Source organism: Neovison vison, chromosome 4 (genome assembly GCF_020171115.1).
Source record: "Neovison vison isolate M4711 chromosome 4, ASM_NN_V1, whole genome shotgun sequence".
NCBI classification, from domain to species: domain Eukaryota; kingdom Metazoa; phylum Chordata; class Mammalia; order Carnivora; family Mustelidae; genus Neogale; species Neogale vison.
This window is the reverse complement of record NC_058094.1, coordinates 44852650-44869889: the sequence shown is the minus strand read 5'-3', so window position 1 is coordinate 44869889 and position 17240 is coordinate 44852650. Positions and strand designations below refer to the sequence as shown.

At 36.5% G+C, this 17240-nt stretch overlaps 1 protein-coding gene across 2 annotated transcripts in view; it reads left to right on the top strand.

Moving 5' to 3' along the window:
* Nucleotides 1–16390, top strand: part of LRRC69 (leucine rich repeat containing 69) — a 106324-nt gene extending 89934 nt beyond the window's left edge. For both annotated transcript variants that reach the window (XM_044245334.1, XM_044245333.1), the window contains 2 exons: nt 426–605; nt 16280–16390. In XM_044245334.1, the coding sequence (XP_044101269.1) occupies nt 426–605; nt 16280–16390 (291 nt within the window). The remainder of the gene's footprint in view (nt 1–425; nt 606–16279) is intronic.
* Nucleotides 16391–17240: the final 850 nt, after the last annotated feature.

Sequence of the window (17240 nt, the reverse complement as noted above, 5' to 3'; positions counted from 1 at the left end):
GAAGTAACTTGCTTTTCTTTTCTTTTCTTCTTTTTTTTTAAAGATTTTATTTATTTATTTGACAGACAGAGATCGCAAGTAGGCAGAGAGGGGCAGGCAGAGAGTGAGGAGGAAGCAGGCTCCCTGCGGAGCAGAGAGCCTGATGTGGGACTTGATCCCAGGACCCTGAGATCATGACCTGAGCCGAAGGCAGAGTCTTTAATCCACTGAACAACCCAGGTGCCCCAAATTGCTTTTCTTATATTATTGAAAATGAGTTTATAAGATCAGTCACTAGCAATATAATTTATTATATATGTATTCTGGAAAATTAACAGAAACTATGAGAAATAGGCCAAAAAAAGTAAATTAGTGAAATGAGAATAGTTGTAATATAAAATAGTTATCTTAAAAATAATCTGAGGAACTGTATTTTTTTAATCTAGGAAATAACATCAAGATTTATAATGAATGAGCTAGCAGGAAAGAATCCTTTCATAATGCACGTCATAGAACAGCACCCACAGGTCAGGAACATAATCTCTCAGAGAAGAAAATGTGCAATATGTGGAAATTACTTTTTGACAATATGGCTGGAATGTGTTGAATTTGTTCCTCCACCAAAGGTAAATGGTGCTTTTTGTGTGAATAGAGCCTAAGACCTTCTCTTATTCTTTGTCCTTAACCAAGTCAACCAATACTAACTAGATTTTTATCTAAGAATTTACTTCTGTGATATTATAATGTTTTTTATTGAGCTTTATTAATACATTGACACGTAACATTGTGTAAGTTTAAGGTTTATGTAAGGCATGTTGCTTTGGTACATTCATAAATTTGCAAAATGACTACCACCATAGTTATTTCTTTTTTGTGATGAGAACACCTCTAATCTACTAAACTAGCAACATTCAAGTATATGAAACAGTATTATTAACTGTACTTACCAGACTGTGCACTAGATCCCTAGACTTGTTAGTCTTGTAACTTGAAGTTTGTACCCTTTGACCAGTATCTCTCCATTTCTCCCACTCCAACCAACCACCACTTTACTACTTTACTGTATCTCTGAGTTTGTCGTTTTTAGATATTATAAGTTATATTTTAAGTGTTATTATAAAGTATTTTTCTCTCTGACTTACTTCATTTAGCATAATGCCCTCAAGATCCATCCAATTTGTAGCAAATAGAAGGATTTCCTTTCTCGTGGCTGAATAATATTCCTGTCTGTGTGTGTGTGTATCTCACATCTTTTTTTATCCATTCATTCACTGACAGATATTTAGACTGTTTACATGTCTTGACTACTCACTGTCATGAGTAGTGCTGCAATGAATATGAGAGTACAGATACCTTTATGAGAGAATGAATTTCAATTTCTTTAGATATATACTCAGAAGTGGGATTGCTGGATCATATGGTAGTTTTATTTTTAATTTTTGGAAGAACATGCATACTGTTTTCCATAGCAGCTGTACTAATTTGCACTCCCAACAACAGTGTACTAGAGTTCTTTTTTTTTCCCATATTCTTGTCAACACTTTTCTCTTACCATTTTAATGATAGCTATTGTAACTGTGAAGTGGTATCTCATTACAGTTTCGATTTGCATTTCCCTGAATGAATAGTGATGTTGAGCACCTTTTCATGTACCTGTTGTCCATTTGTATATCATCTTTGAAAAAATGTCTATTCATTTTCTCTGCCCATTTTGTAATTAGGTAATTAGTTTTTTTGCTGTAGGGTTACATGAGTTCTTTATATATTTTGGACACTAACCCTTTTTAACATATATCCTATAAATACTTCCTCTGATTTTGTAGGTTACCTTTTCATTTCACTGAGTTTCTTTTGCTCTGCAGAATCTTTTTAGTTTGGTGTAGACCCACTTATTTATTTTTCCTTTTATTGTGTTTTTGGTGTCATATCCAGGAGATCTCTTTCAAGACCAAGGTAAAAAGGAGATTTTCCCTTATGTTTTTTTTCTTGGAGTTTTATAGTTTCAATTCTTAAATTTAAATCTTTGTCCATTTTGAGTTTATTTTTATGATTAGTGTAAGATAGGGGTCCAATTTCATTCTTCTACATGTAATCATCCAGTTTTTCCAGTAGTATTGTAGAACTATCTCTTCTCCTTTGAGTATTCTTGCTTGCTTTCCAACATTAGTTGACCATATATGTGAGGGTTTATTTCTGGGATCTAGATTTTGTTCCATTGGCCTAAGTGTCTGTTTTTACTCTGGTAAGGTACTGTTTTGATTACTATAGGCTTTATAATACAGTTTGAAATCAGAAAGTGTGATGTATCCAGCTTTGTTCTGTTTTTGGGAAGGGAGATTCCTTTGGCCATTATGGATCTTTTGTGGCTTCATCCAAATTTTAGGATTGTTATTTTTCTATTTCTGTGAAAAATGTCATTGGAATTTTGATAGGGATTGCATTAAATTTATAGTTGGTTTTGGGTAATCTGGATATTTTGACAACATTAATTCTTCTGATCAATGAACATAGGATATCTTCCCATTTGTTTGTACCTTCAGTTTCTTTCATCAAAGTCTTGTAGTTTTCAGTGTAGAGTACTTTCACCTTATTGGCTACATGTAGTCCCAGGAACTTTACTGTTTTTGATGTGCTGATGTGCTGGTAAATGGAATTGCTTACTTTATTTATTTTTTGGATGTTTTATTGTTGGTGTACAGAAACACGACTTTTTTTTGTATGTTGACTTACTGAATTTATTGACTAGTGTTAGCACGTTTTTGGAGGAGTCTTTAGGATTTCCTCTACATAATATCATAGCATCTGCAAACAAGGACAGTTATCCTGCTTTCTTTTCTATTAGGGCACCTTTTATTTCATTTTCTAGCCTGACTGTGCTGGCCAGGATTTTCAGTACTCCGTTGAACAGGAGTGAGACTATAGAGAGCTGAGCACAGAGCTTGGTACATATTTTATTTCTGAGAAAGGCTGATGAATCACAAGATCTGGATTAGAAAATCCAGTTCTTCCATTCTATTAGGTTATTAATATATCTAATGTATCTTAGAGAAAAACCTGGCAGAACTGCTGCCAGTGAGGCCTAATGTCAAGGTAAAATAATGGCTGAAGAGAAATTTGAAAGTGAAAACCAGTTGGACATGAAATACCAAGAGAAGAGAGAACTCATCAGTGGAAAGTTGAAAATAAAAATGTAAGTTGGTTCTCAAGATGGGAGTAAATCTGTAGTCCTTATTGCTTATGTAACCTATCTGTGAATTGTTCACATTACCATCTGGAATTGATAGTTACATTTAAGAGACATTTAATGAGTATAATGTATGCCATATTACTTGGTAAAAGTTGTCCAAAAACTCTGATTTTCACTGGTCATGACATGAACACCTTGCAGAAGTTGCCATTTTTCTTTTTTTCCCCCAATGAACATCTTTCAGTCTTTCTTGGGGAAAATGTTCTTTCTGTAATAGATTTTTTTTTCTTAAAATCATCTGATGAGCTGCTAGTCTCATTTCAAGTAGAGAAGTCACACCTAATGATAGTAACTGCCTCCAACATTTATTTGGTACTGTACCTCATATCATACTAAGCATGGTATACCTCAATTAACGTACAGAGTAACCTCATGACACCAGTGATAAATCCAAGTTGCAGAGAAGCAAAGTACTTTGGCTCAGTTCACAAAGCTGCTGAGTAGGGTTTCTGTGGAGGGAACCAATTATTCCTTTCTCTTATCCAGACATGTTAGACCATTTTTCCTATGCTTTTCAACCCAGTTATATCTCATTTGCTTCAAATGAATTTAAGGCATTTATGTTAAAGAGCCTTATTCTATCATCATCTATTTATCTACTCAAACTCATGAATTTTTTTTACTACTATGTGTCAGGTACTTTACCAAGGGCTAGGAATATAGAGCTCCAGCCTCTCAGGAACTTACATGTTCTAAGGAAAGCGGTATAAGAAGGTGATTGGAATCTGACAAATTAGGCTTGATGACTTAACCACCTGGGTCATCTTAATTTCCTCTTTGAGGCTAAACTTCCATTGTAAAATTGCAATAATAAGAATAGTGCATATCTCACAGGGCTGAGATGAATGATACATGAGGTTCTGTACAGATGGTGCTTAGCACAGTACATGCACACTAGTGCATATTAGATACCAGCAGGATAGATATAAAAAATTAAGGCCTTCAGACAAGAAAGAATTATTACATTCTTGAGTAAGTACAGTGATGGAGGAATGCACAGGGTGCTCCGAGAAGAAGTCATCTCATTTAACTGGGAACATTCTCTGTCTATCCCTGGGGCCTAAAACAGTGATTGTCCTTGGTACTTGAACGCATAATACATGTTAACATTATTTTAATAAGCATTGCTTGTAAATGTGCTTTGAGTGATGGGGAAGTATTAGAATAAAGAACCAGTAGACAGGCATTTTTGGTAAGGGAACTTCCTGTGCAAAGGTAACATTGTGCAAGTAAATTACACAGTGAGTGCAGGAAACTTGCAGAGATGGGAGATGACGTTAGAGAGAGAAGTAGGTGTGAGATGAGGATGGCGCTTGTGTTTGAACTTAATTTTGAAAGGTACTATATTGGTCTGTTACAGTTTGTTACAGCTGCTGTCACAAAGGGCCACAGACTGAGAGGTTTAAACAACAGAAATTTATTTTCTCACTTTCTGGATGCTAGAAATATGACACCAAGGTGTCAGAAGGCTTGGTTTCTTTTGTGACTTCTCTCCTTGTCTTTATAGATGGCCGTCATCTCTGTGTGTTCACATAATCTTCCTTTTGTACCCATCCATGTCCAAATTTCCTCTTCTTATAAGCACATGGTCACATTGAATTATGGCCCACCATAATGACCTCATTTTAACATAATGACCATTTTAAGGACCCTACTTCCTAATATAGTCACATTTGGAGGTACAGGGGGTTAAGATTTCAACATTTAAATTTGTGGAGGGCACGTTTCAGCCCATAAGACCTACTTACAGTTGTTGAAACAACGGAGTAGCAAGATGAAGTTTTTAAATTTTTTGACAAAGAGAGGTTGGGGCTAGCGATGGGAATTTAAGAATTGTTTATAGGAGATACCCGAAGCCAGGGGAATGAAGATTGCTCAAGGAGACTTACCTGGTGAGGTGAGAAGGTCAGAAGGACAGAACCCTTGAGGATGATTATATCAGAGGGATGAACAAAAGCAGGAGTCAGCAAAGGAGAATGAGAAAATATAGTCAGGGAATCGGTGAGGACCAAAATCAGGTAGTGCAAGCACAGATTTTCTAGCTATAAAACACAAATATGTGAGAAAAAGGATTTTCTCACTTTTTCTTCTGCGGAACTTATCTTCTATTTGGGCCCTCATTCTACTGGAAAACTTATTTTAGTTAATTCCAAGTTTACGTGGTAATTTTATGATGTTTTCGGTTATTTAAGATATAATCTAGATCATTCAGGATTTCCTTCTCCTCCTTTTCTTCCTGTATTACCCAATTTTTGGAGTTCTTGAGTAGTGTCCCAGATGGGCATCCTCTGAAGTTTATGGTCATCCTGTCAAGACCTCACACGTGGTCCTATCTTCCTGATGGTGTCTGCTCAGTGACCCTCTTCCCATTGACCTTTGCATATCTCTTCTGTGCCCTGTCCTTTTTAGTTCTGATCTTAGAATACCTTTGTCCTGCTTGTCCTTTCCTACCACAGTATTCTCTGGGTGAGATAATTTTGCTGTTCCCTTATTCTGCTATAGGCTCAAGCATGAGTTGGTTAAAGGTGCCAAGTTGAGAGATTCAGAGCTGAGGAGAAAAAACTGGGCTAGAAAATTGGGAGAGGAAGATGGTATTCTTTGTGTCATTAAATGTCATTAAATGGGAAGCAGGTTCCATTGGTCAGAAACCAAATGAGAACACAGAAATAAAGTCTACAAGTCTTGACTAATCTCCATGAAATGCATAGGATAAAGGTAGGAGAGTAATAGAATGTTTCCTCGAGGGTGAGGAAGGCTTGAGGAAAGATTTTGAGGATGACGAAATACATGATTTGTAGGCTGTGGACAGAGCTAATAGAAGATGAAACTTAAAATTAGTCTGTGTTTTGTGCTAATTCAGGAAGGGTTTAGTGTTTTGATTATGTGCTGTCTACTTTAAGGAATTAATAGGACTAGAATTGGTTACCACATGATAAGCCATGATAAGCTGCATCTTTTCCATCACCTTAAGGGATTGAGTAAGCTAAAAAGAGCAGATTTGAAAGTTCTTAAATAACTAGAAAATGGATAGTGGTGGTACTTTCCCACTTAGAGTATGATTTGTATGTATTTTTTTCCTTCATGGGTGCTTACTCTGTGCAAGGTACTGTGCTAGCCTCTAAGCATCCAAAGATGAATAGGACAGTCCATGCCATTGAGGAAATCATGGACTATTTATTAAAAAACAGTGTGATAAGCATTATAATGAGGTGTTATATACTCCTTCTGTGGCATCACAGACAAAGCAAGCAGCTACTTAGGAGGTATCCCTGTCTGTTCAGGCCGCTATAATGAAATGAAAGACTGAGTGGCTTATAAATGACAGAAATTTATATCTTCCAGTTCTGGAGGCTAAAATTTGGAGATCAAGGTGCCAGCATGGTTGGTTGAGGGCCCTCTTTTGGGTCACACATTTCTTGTTGTATTCTCACATGTTGGAAGATGCTAGGAGGTCTCTTCTACGACTCCATCATAATGGCTGTCTTCCTGATCTAATCACCCCTCAAAGGCCCCTCTTCTAAAATCACGACATTAGTCATGAGGACTAAGACATGAATTTTGGAAGGACACCAACATTCATCTTATAGCAGGAGGCTTAGGGGACACTTTCCTGAGGAGGTGATAGTTGAGTAACGTGAGGTCCCAATGTTCGTATTAACTTGATTACTTGGTTTTCATTGCCTCCATTTAGAGGTGAAGCAACTAAATAAGATAAGCAGTTTGTTCATCATAAGTTTCAAATCCTTGAGGTTAGGACTTGAGTTAATGCCTCCTGATAGCCCCTTCAGGTCTCTCTTTGTTGTTCTTCTATAGCATACACACTTTTTTATTTTGAACCATAAAAGAAAGTGCAAATAAATTCATTGATTAATGGTTATATAATTATCCACAACAGCTGCCTTCCTATATTTGAAAGACTGTCAGGTGGAAAAGAGATGAGGCTTTTCCTCTGTTGACTTATGGAGTGAAACCTAGCATGACTGGCATTCAGGCCAGATGAAGGGAAGACTTTTCCTATGGGATTTTATACAGATGCACACACATATGCTCTCATGCGTGTTAACACTGGTCATTACCGAAGAGACAATAAGGATGGAAGAAAGGATAGGAGAATAACAAGGTTTGATATCTACATAATTTAATTTTAAAAATTAAAAGCAAAGGGCACCTGGGTGGCTCAGTTTGTTAAGCATCTGCCTCTGCTTTTGGCTCAAGGTCAAGATCTCAGGGTCCTGGAATCAAGCCCCACATCAGGCTCCCTGCTCAGTGGGGAGCCTGCTTCTCTCTCTGCTGCTCCTTCCAAACCATATTCTCTCTCTCGCAAATAAGTAAATAAAATCCTTAAAAAAATTAAAAGAGGGATAAGAATACCTTTTTATCAATTAAGTATGTCTGAGTGCATTATAAACATAACAGAATGGCATAAAAATATAGCATGGGTTAAAAACATAATGGTTAAAAAAACAAGTCAGAGACCTGAGAAAGTGTGTGTGAACACTTTCAAATGGCAGAAAATATTCAGTTATTGAAGAAAGACATGATTCCTCACATTGAAATAGCACATTGGGTGCTAAGGAGAATAAAAAGAACAAATTCATCCCTGGACCCATTTTGGTAAAACTGCATTATGCCAAAGAGGAGCTATTAAGAGCTAAAGATAAATTTTTAATATAATAGATCACCTACAAAGAAATGACAATGGACTGAAAGCAGATGCCGGGAAAAAATGGTATAATATCCTCAAGCACTAAGAGAAAATAACTTAAAATCTAGAATTATATGCCTAGATAAGTTGATAGGCAAAAGACATTGGAAAGACAAGAAACTGTGAGAAGAAAAAATTTGAAAAGGAAAATTATTTTGCTTTGAAATAGCCACTGATCTTAACTTTATTAAAATAATTGAAAAAATTAAGTAACATTTAGTAAGTTTGTGACAGTGAAAAAAGTATGTAACAATGGGATTGGAATAATTGTATACTATGAATTTATAAATTATGCCAAATAAATTTAAGGATATTTAAAAATTGGATAACGAAAATTTAGATTGAGATATACATTACCTGGTACTTGACAGTTAAAGCGTCTTATTTTAATGGAGTTGTTTAGCTCCCTGTTTCTAGAATGAAAATGTGCACAAAATACATGGGATGATAATCAGATTAACCATGTTGGTAAACAGTTGCTTTTATATATCTTTAGGATTTTGTGTTGCAAAAGAGATTATACAAAAACTAGTTTGCCTAGAAGCCTTCCTTTCTATTAAAAAATTTAATATCTTAATTATCTTTTCAGGAATGAAATTTAGAGAATGCTGACCTTTAGAGTAAATACTTTATCATGAAGGGAGAGCCCATTTGATAATGCCAACGTCTGGTTTCTTTGTTGTGCTTTACAGAATGTTCTGTCTCTGCCGGAGTTTGCCATCTGAAGGCACAGTTGAAGAGGGGAGACACTTGATGACAAATGGGTCTTTATTCTTGACATAAAACAACTAGGAACAACCAAATATCGAATTGTAATTGCTTGTATTCAGATGAATGTGAAATTATGTGGTACTTACGAAGTAGTGAGATGAGGACTGAAAAGTAGCTGATGAAAAGTTTTGCTCAATATCAAATATTAACCTTTACCATAATTCATCCAGATGCTGTTGTGTTTTTCCAAATGTTACAGCTCTTGCCATCTGAGTTAAACAAGTCCTTAGCAATGATAGAATTATCAATAATTTCAGTGTAGTAGATATTTAAGTATTAACTGCTAATGATATAAATCTTTAAAATATCAACAAAAGCTAATCCTTTCAGTTACTATCAGCTTGGGCCATATTTGAACTAGTAACTTAGAGGTAACCTAAATAGTCTCATAAAATCTTTTCCAAACACTTAAGAATGATCCTGGGCCCAAGATATGCATTTGATAGTTTTCATTTTGTATAGTTACATTGGTTGAACTTAACATTTCCCCAGATACCTTTAAAGTTGAAGAGTTTAGGGAGGGAACCATTTGGAACATGAACTCTCAACCCTGTGTTGAATGATGTAATGTAATTAAAACTACCCTCAAAAGAGATTAGATTGAGTAGGTTTCACTACAAATGAGTGAAAATGCTGATCTACTCTATGAAAATAAATGAAAATTTGCAACCTTAATTCCTTTTTTATGACAAGCTGCCAGTAATGAAACATAAGATTACATTTAATAATTTTACTCATTACTTATAGAGCGAAATCTTACTTTGCAGTAAAAAGTTATTACTGTTTAGATACCACTGACATTCATTTATGAAACTGATCATTTCAGCCAGCCAACTGTGAAAATGAATGTAGGTTTTAAAACATTTATGCAGTGGTTAGTCAATTTAATGTACATTAGGCACTAAGAGGATCAGAAGGCATCACATTTCTAATTCTAAACAGTCGTGAAAGTAATATGTATTTATTGTTCAGAAAAATTGAAATGGTGTGAATGTTCTTTATTATTTTATTCAGAAAATAGCCAAAACAGTTATAGTATAAATGAACTCACAAACTGCATCTTGATTACTTCTACTCCTATGGGAACTCATTGAATTTTCTTTTCTTTTTAGAAAACTCTCCCTTTTGTTCTTAAACTGCTGGGTAGAGTCACAGTTGTATTCAATATTTATGATTATTTTTTCTTCTAAAGAATCTCCAATTGCATTCAACTTCCGCACCTTTATCTGGACCTGTGTGTCCCCAAAATGTTTGGGGAAATTCAAAAGACACTGATTACGCAGACATGGTGTTGGAGAGCAGGGTCACTCTGTAGAGGAGAGAATGCTGCTGAGCTGGGTGGTTGGCTGGAACATAAGCAGGGATTTCTTCCTGGTTTCTGCTCTTATCACAGTCCAAAGTGCCCTACAGGCAGAATGACCACGTCATGTGATACTTCAGCCAAGATGTTCTTGCGAGTAAAAGTGAACATTATTAATAAGCTGGAAAACCAGCAAGAAATCAGGACTGTCCTGGGCAAATCTGAATGTGTGGCTCCCCTTCTTAAAGGGAGCAGTTAACTTTAGTGCTCATCGCTGGCTTTTCTCACTGCTGGTATGGAGAGTTGTCATTCTTAGATTTTTAAAAATTATTTTCAGTCACTCTGTAAATATTTGAAGTCCTGCTTTAAACAGGAAGCTCCGGTTCCAAGTACAGGGCAGATAAGTAGGGGAACTAGTTGGTCCCAAATGGTTTAAAATCTAAGAGCTTAAACTCTAAAGATGAAAATGATACAAGCAATACAAATTAAATGTTAACTGTGTGGTAAGAGCTTTAGTGCTTCAAAGTGGAAGACGAGATCATTGTAAGTTGTCTGGCCTGGAAGGTACCCAGAAAGATGCTACGACTTTACAAGGCCTTGACATAGGTAAAATTCAGATACATGGAGAAGGAGGCAGAGGCGATATTTTAGAAGAGAATGATATAAAGGAGAATGGATCTTGTTCATAGGGCAGTGAATCAGTTAAATTAGTTCATGGGATGGGAGGAGACATTATTAAAAAAATGAGGTCAAATTCTGTAAACCTGTCAAAGGATAGAATAAGGAGTTTGAACTTGATCCCATTTGGAAATGGAGTCCTACTAAATGTGGACAAGTCAATGATATAAAGAAAGATGTATTTTAGAAGGAATCATTTGGCAGTACTGTTCAGGATTAATTGGAGGTTGAAGAGAAGGGAAGATGAAGAAAAGAGACCAATTAGTGGTTGCCTAGTGTGGGTGTAAGGTGTATCATTAGAAAATGCAAGGAAAGAGCCTCCATGGGAGGAGAATGGATGATGGAACTTGATTGATTGGATAAGGGAAACTGCAGAAGGGTGTGAAGGAGAAAAACCAGGAAACTTCTGAGGGAGCTGATCTGGGAGACAAGACCCCAAGTTTTATGACAGATATACTGAGTTTCAAGTGTTGTGCGGGTAATTCACTTGAGTATATTTAGCCGGTTGCAGATAGATCAGAACAGCAAAGCAGTGTACTTCTGTGCGTTATCTGAAAATGTGTGCAATTTCCAACAACTGTTTATTCTTTCTGAGAATTCTGCATATTGTTATTAAACCATAACCCAAATCCTACCCTGGTGAAAGAAGCTAGGAGGAATACTCTGACTAACACTGAGTAAGAGTTTTGTGAACTTCATTAGTTCTCTCTCTGGCTTTTCTTTTTTTTTTTTTAAAGATTTATTTATTTATTTATTTATTTGTCAGAGAGAGAGGGAGAGAGAGCGAGCACAGGCAGACAGAGAGGCAGGCAGAGGCAGAGGGAGAAGCAGGCTCCCTGCCGAGCAAGGAGCCCGATGTGGGACTCGATCCCAGGACGCTGGGATCATGACCTGAGCCGAAGGCAGCTGCTTAACCAACTGAGCCACCCAGGCGTCCCACTCTCTGGCTTTTCTGAAGCTTAAGTTAAACCACCTTTCTTCTCATTATATCTGGACTAATTTCCTTATCTGGGTAATGAAGGGATTAGACCAAAGCCTCTCCTAGCTTCAGAGTGTCTGAGGGGCTGTCATAGTCATGCTTTTCATGGTCCTGCTAATTTGGATTATGAGACCGGTATTAGTTTCCCATTGCTGCTGTAACAAATTGCCATAAACTTGGTTTCCTAACAGAAATTTATGATGTCACAGTTCAGTAGAAGGTCCAAAGTCCAACACGAGTCTCACTGAGCTAAAAACAAGGTGTCAGTAGGGCTGCATTGCTTTCTGGAGACTCTAGGGGGAGGATCCATTTTCTTGTTCTTTCCAGCTTTTGGAGGTCACTGACATTCCTTGGCTCAAAGCCAACATTGGCAGGACTGTCCTTCTCACATCACATCACTTGGATCTTCTCTTCTGTCTCCCTCTTCCACTTTTAACAATCTGTGTCATGAAATTGGGCCCACCTAGATAATACAGAATAAATATGTACCTCTCAAGGTCTTGCATTAATCATATCTGTAAAGTTCCTTCTGCAATGTAAGGTTAACATACATATTCACAGATTCCACATGAAACCTCTTTGCAAGGGGGGTTCAGATATTACTCTGCCTACTATGATACTTTTCTGAAGAAAACAGGAAACCATCGTACTCTTTTTTCTTATGCTTTCTGGTTCATGTAATACTGAAACCTTATTCAAAGCTTTGCTTTATACTGTGATATTAATATATATTTTGAAAATTTTTTATTTCTCAGTTTAAAACATGACAGTAATTGTCACTGATAAAGCATGTGTTGAATTTTTTAAAAAACTCAATTCCGCCATTCAAAAAATACAAAACTTAGTAAATGTATGTTTTTAAACTTAAAATATAAAACTGCTTTTTCCTAAAATAGGGAGAGGATGTAATCATATATTCATTTGCTTTAGGAAATAACGCATTTCGCTATACTTAGTAAAGGGTGAAAAATTAGTATATTTTCACATCTTAAAGCTTTTTGCTATAAAGATACTTCATAATAAAAGCATGTCTAATCATAGACAATTCCTTTTCCTTTTCTACCTTCTTCTTGACAGAAAGGAGATTTCAGATATTTCAGTTTCTCTCTGTAAACAACAACCAAAGCAGTAATTATCTTCCACAGAATCTTGAAGTCATGTTAATTGAGGCCTGTGAAGAGAGGTCCTCTATAAGAGGTTGTGTCATTATTCTTTTGTAACGTGCTCATGTCAAATAGGCGAGTGTCATACTGGTCGAAACCATTGTGATGAAGCCACAAATGGGCATAGACATTTAAATGGATATCAGCACATCAGGCATTGGAGACTTTCTTTTTTTTTTTTAATGAAAACATTACTGTGTCCAGTGATTCTAGATGGAAAAGTATGTTCCCAAGGAATTATGTTGAGTTCATTTTTCTTAGTAAAATTTCAAACAATTCACAGTACTGAGAGATATCAGAAATAGTAATTATTAAGTTATACAATAATTACAAGCAAAGTTTCATATTCAGTACAAAACTGATAATGGTCCTTGATAAAATAAACTTCTAAAAAATGAAACAAAACACTTTATTCTAATTAACTAAACTTTGATATCCCAAGAAGGGGAAGGAGGGATACAGAACCTTTGCATTTCTGCTTGCAACAAGAGCCAATCCAAACTCTGCCCATACAGTTTCTTAATGACACAAGGGGAAATAAATGGCTAAAACCACAGTGGAAATGGAAAATGTCTTTAATCGTTTCTGTTGTAAACTTCTTACCTCATGGAGAAATTGGACAAAGCAAATCAGATTAACTGTATGGCTCCACTTGTTTCCTTGGTTTATGTTTGTCTTTCTTTCTGTAAACTCCTCTTGGTTCATATCTGTAGTCTTTTTGTTCTAGTTTCTTCAATAGCTGCTAAGTGAAGTGTTTTAGTTTAATTTTTTTGGCAGCCCTTAGTTCTAGATGAAATGTGCTACAGTAGTAAGCAGGGGTAGCTGGTTGGACCCATATGCAAAGCGGAAAAAACACATTTAGCTTTTGAGTACAATTTCAACACTTAGCCATTACAATCTAGTCGATCACTATGATCTCATATAGATTTAAAATACTGTATATAATGTGTGTATCATTGGAAAACTTTATGAATTCTTCTTACTTCTAGACTAATGTATTCATTTATTGTTGATAGTCCATGCTTCAATATTTTATGGTCTATTTATTGTTTATACTGTATTGTTTCCCCAATACAATATGCACATTCTTGAACTTATGCTCTCATTTCTCACTCTTTTTCAATGTCCTTTCATGTCCTTTCCAGGCAGGCACAACCTGGTCATCCTTCAAAACCCAGCTCACTATTTTGTTACACTGCAAAATTTTGCTTAATGTGCAGGCTATGGTGGTGTCTCCCTTCTCTGAATTAATATAGAACCTATCATGGTGTTGAACCATATGTTTCTAGTTATTTTTTGTGTTTACATATTAGATTTCCAACTAGATACTGAAAAGATTCTTTGAGGCAGAGATTATTTGTTATTTATATCTTTGTATTCTTGGAACTTTGCTTAATGTGGTTCAGATTTTAGGTTGCTTATAATTTGTCAGAATTTTTGGTTGCAAGTTAAAGAAACCCAACTTATGCACTAGTTAACTAACTAACCAACTAACTAACTAACTAATAATGAGTAATAAACAAGGCCTAGGAATGGGTCTGTCTGAATATTTAGTCATGCTCGGTAACCCAAATTTATTATCAGGAATCTGTCCTTCTATGTGTATTGTCTCTGCTTTCCTTTGTCCTGGTTTTGCACTCATTGTACCCTACACTGTGCCCTCTGGCAATAGAGGGAGAGCTTCTTTCTCTTAGTAGATCCAGGGAAAGCCCTAGGGCTGATGTTCTTTGACTTTATTGGACTCTCTTGGGTTATGTGCCAGGCTTGAGTTACATGACTAAGTCTTGAGCCAGGGGGTGGGATCAGTTATCTTCTCTCTTCCATAAAATAAACACTGAAATCAGTGAAGGGGTGGTTCCCAAAAGGAAAAGACAGTCTTTTGTGCCAGCAGAATGGGGAATAGATGCTGGATAAGCAAAAATAAGATACTGAATCACGATTTCAGTAAATATTTGCTGATTGATCAGCTAAACTTCCTTTCAGGAATAAAGTCAGATTTGTTGAGAGTCTGTACCATTTTCCACCTTAATCCCAGATATTTTATCATTAGAAAGTGCCATGTATCCTCTGAGCACTTCATAGTCATGGTTGGAGGGATGAAAACGTGATATCACATATGACTTTGACTTCCCCACTGATTTACCACCAAGGTTGGAAGGCTATTACTCTCTCAAGGGTGGATTTATAACTGTGCTTAGGTATTTGAGCCTTTAAATGGGCCCTCACTGTTCTTTTGTGGAAGAGTGAACAAAACAGTAATGAAATCTCTCACTGTGGATTGTGATGATGACAGCCCAATGGGTTCACGACAAAAGCAAGTGGCACTGTCAACGAGTTACACTATTAGTTGTGTGACTGTATTGGATTCTTTGACTGAGAGCTATGTTGACTTCTGAGGTTGTTTCTAAAGCATACAGATGGTAAGCTTTTGAAGTTGCCATTATTTCCAGCATTAGTGGTGAAGACATGTATGCTGAGATGGCTAACAAGGTTTTTGATTGCCTATTTTATGCATTGAGAATGAAAAACAGATTTGAAGTACAGAAATTTAAGTCATGCATTGGGCAAATTGTCTGAAATCTAGCCAATCTTAATGAACATTTTATGCATAGCGAGCAAAGAATATTACGATTAATTTCCATGGGCAAATGGATGGTGGACAACCAAACCAAGATATCCGTTGGGGAGTTAAATAAATGTCTGCTGATTGATCAATTTAACATCCCTATAGGGCATAAGTCAGGTTTGTGTGGATTCTATCATTTTTTACTTTCTTTTTTTTTTTTTAAGAGATTTTATTTATTTATTTGACAGAGAGAGATCACAAGCAGGCAGAGAGGCAGGCAGAGAGAGAGGAGGAAGCAGGCTCCCTACTGAGCAGAGAGCCCGACGCGGGCCTCGATCCCAGGACCCTGAGATCATGACCCGAGCCGAAGGCAGCGGCCTAACCCACTGAGCCACCCAGGCGCCCTCATTTTTTACTTTCATCTGAAACTCTTTATGGTTAGACTGAGTAATAATATATTTGGGTAAAAGCATAGATAATCCTTTATCATTTGAATTTTGTTAAAATTTTTTTGAAGATTTAATTATTTTGGAGAGGGAGAGAATGGGAGGAGGGACAGAGGGAAGGAAGAGAGGGAATCTCAAGCAGACTCTTCACTGAGCCCGGCATGGAGCTAGACCTCAGGACCCTGAGATCATGACCTGAATTGAAACCAAGAGTCGGACACTCCACTGACTGAAGCACCCAGGCACCCCTTTTTTTAGTTTTGAAGATGCCTTTCTTAGCTAGTTAATTTATTTGTGTGTGGGAAAAGAGCAAATCAAGCATAAATAGAATAGTGTGCCCTTTAGAAGTTAATGATATGAAATCTCAGAGAAAGTTAATGTTTATTTTATTCAAAATTATTTATTGAGTACTGCATTAATTTTATTTTTAATCTTTACCTTTTAGAACTGGAAGATAAGCAGAAATCTACAGCTGGTACCTCTTCGAATATTAATTTGTTCTTACAAATGTTTTAATCAACGTGGCCCTAACCTCTTTGGAATTGCTCAAGTGTAGAGTCGGTGAGCAGCTCATTTAGAGCCTCACAGGACTTGCCCCCCCAGGCTCTGCACATGGAGTCAGATTATACCCTACTTAGGACACCATACTGAGTCTCTTCTTTTTGCCAGCGCATTAAACAAAGGAAGAAAAATAATTTACTTGTAAAGATCCCAATTTAACTGCTATACTCTACCTTTAGCTTGTTTAGACTCTAGGTGTGCTGTTTCTTCTTCGATTTAAAAACAAAATAAAGAATGGAAAAATAAAGATCTGTGTGGCAAGTGAGTGTTATGTTTTCCTGTCATTTGATGGCCACCACCCTCCTTTTCTAGATAAGTGTGAAGAGACTTTGATGGGGACAAGTATTTATTTTATGCATGTTTTGCAGTTGAAAGAGGATTACTTTTTAGTGTGAGTTGTATCACATTTGTACGATTTCAGCTGAGCTCTTATTTTTAAGAGGCACTAACGTCTTATTGACTAAGGTAAAAACTTAGTTTTGTAATTTTTTGTTTTTGTTTTTCACAAGAGATACGTACAGAAACCAGGGCAGTAGCACTGAAATGAGAATTTGACTCATTTTCTCTGAAGGACAACAGAAAAGTAGAGAAAGAAGTTATGAAAATACATGACATAGATCCCATAGACCAGTGGTCTTTGTATGTGTGGTTCGGTCTGGCAGCAGCCACTTCACTTGCGAACTGGTTGAAAGTACAAATTATCTGGCCCTACCCCAGACCTACTAAATCAGAAACTGGGGGAGTCGGACAGCAGTCTGTGTTTTAACAGATTGTCCAGGTGATTTTGAGCCACGCTGTCATGTGAGAGCCATAGGTACTGACGAAGAGAAATTTGCTATAGGTTC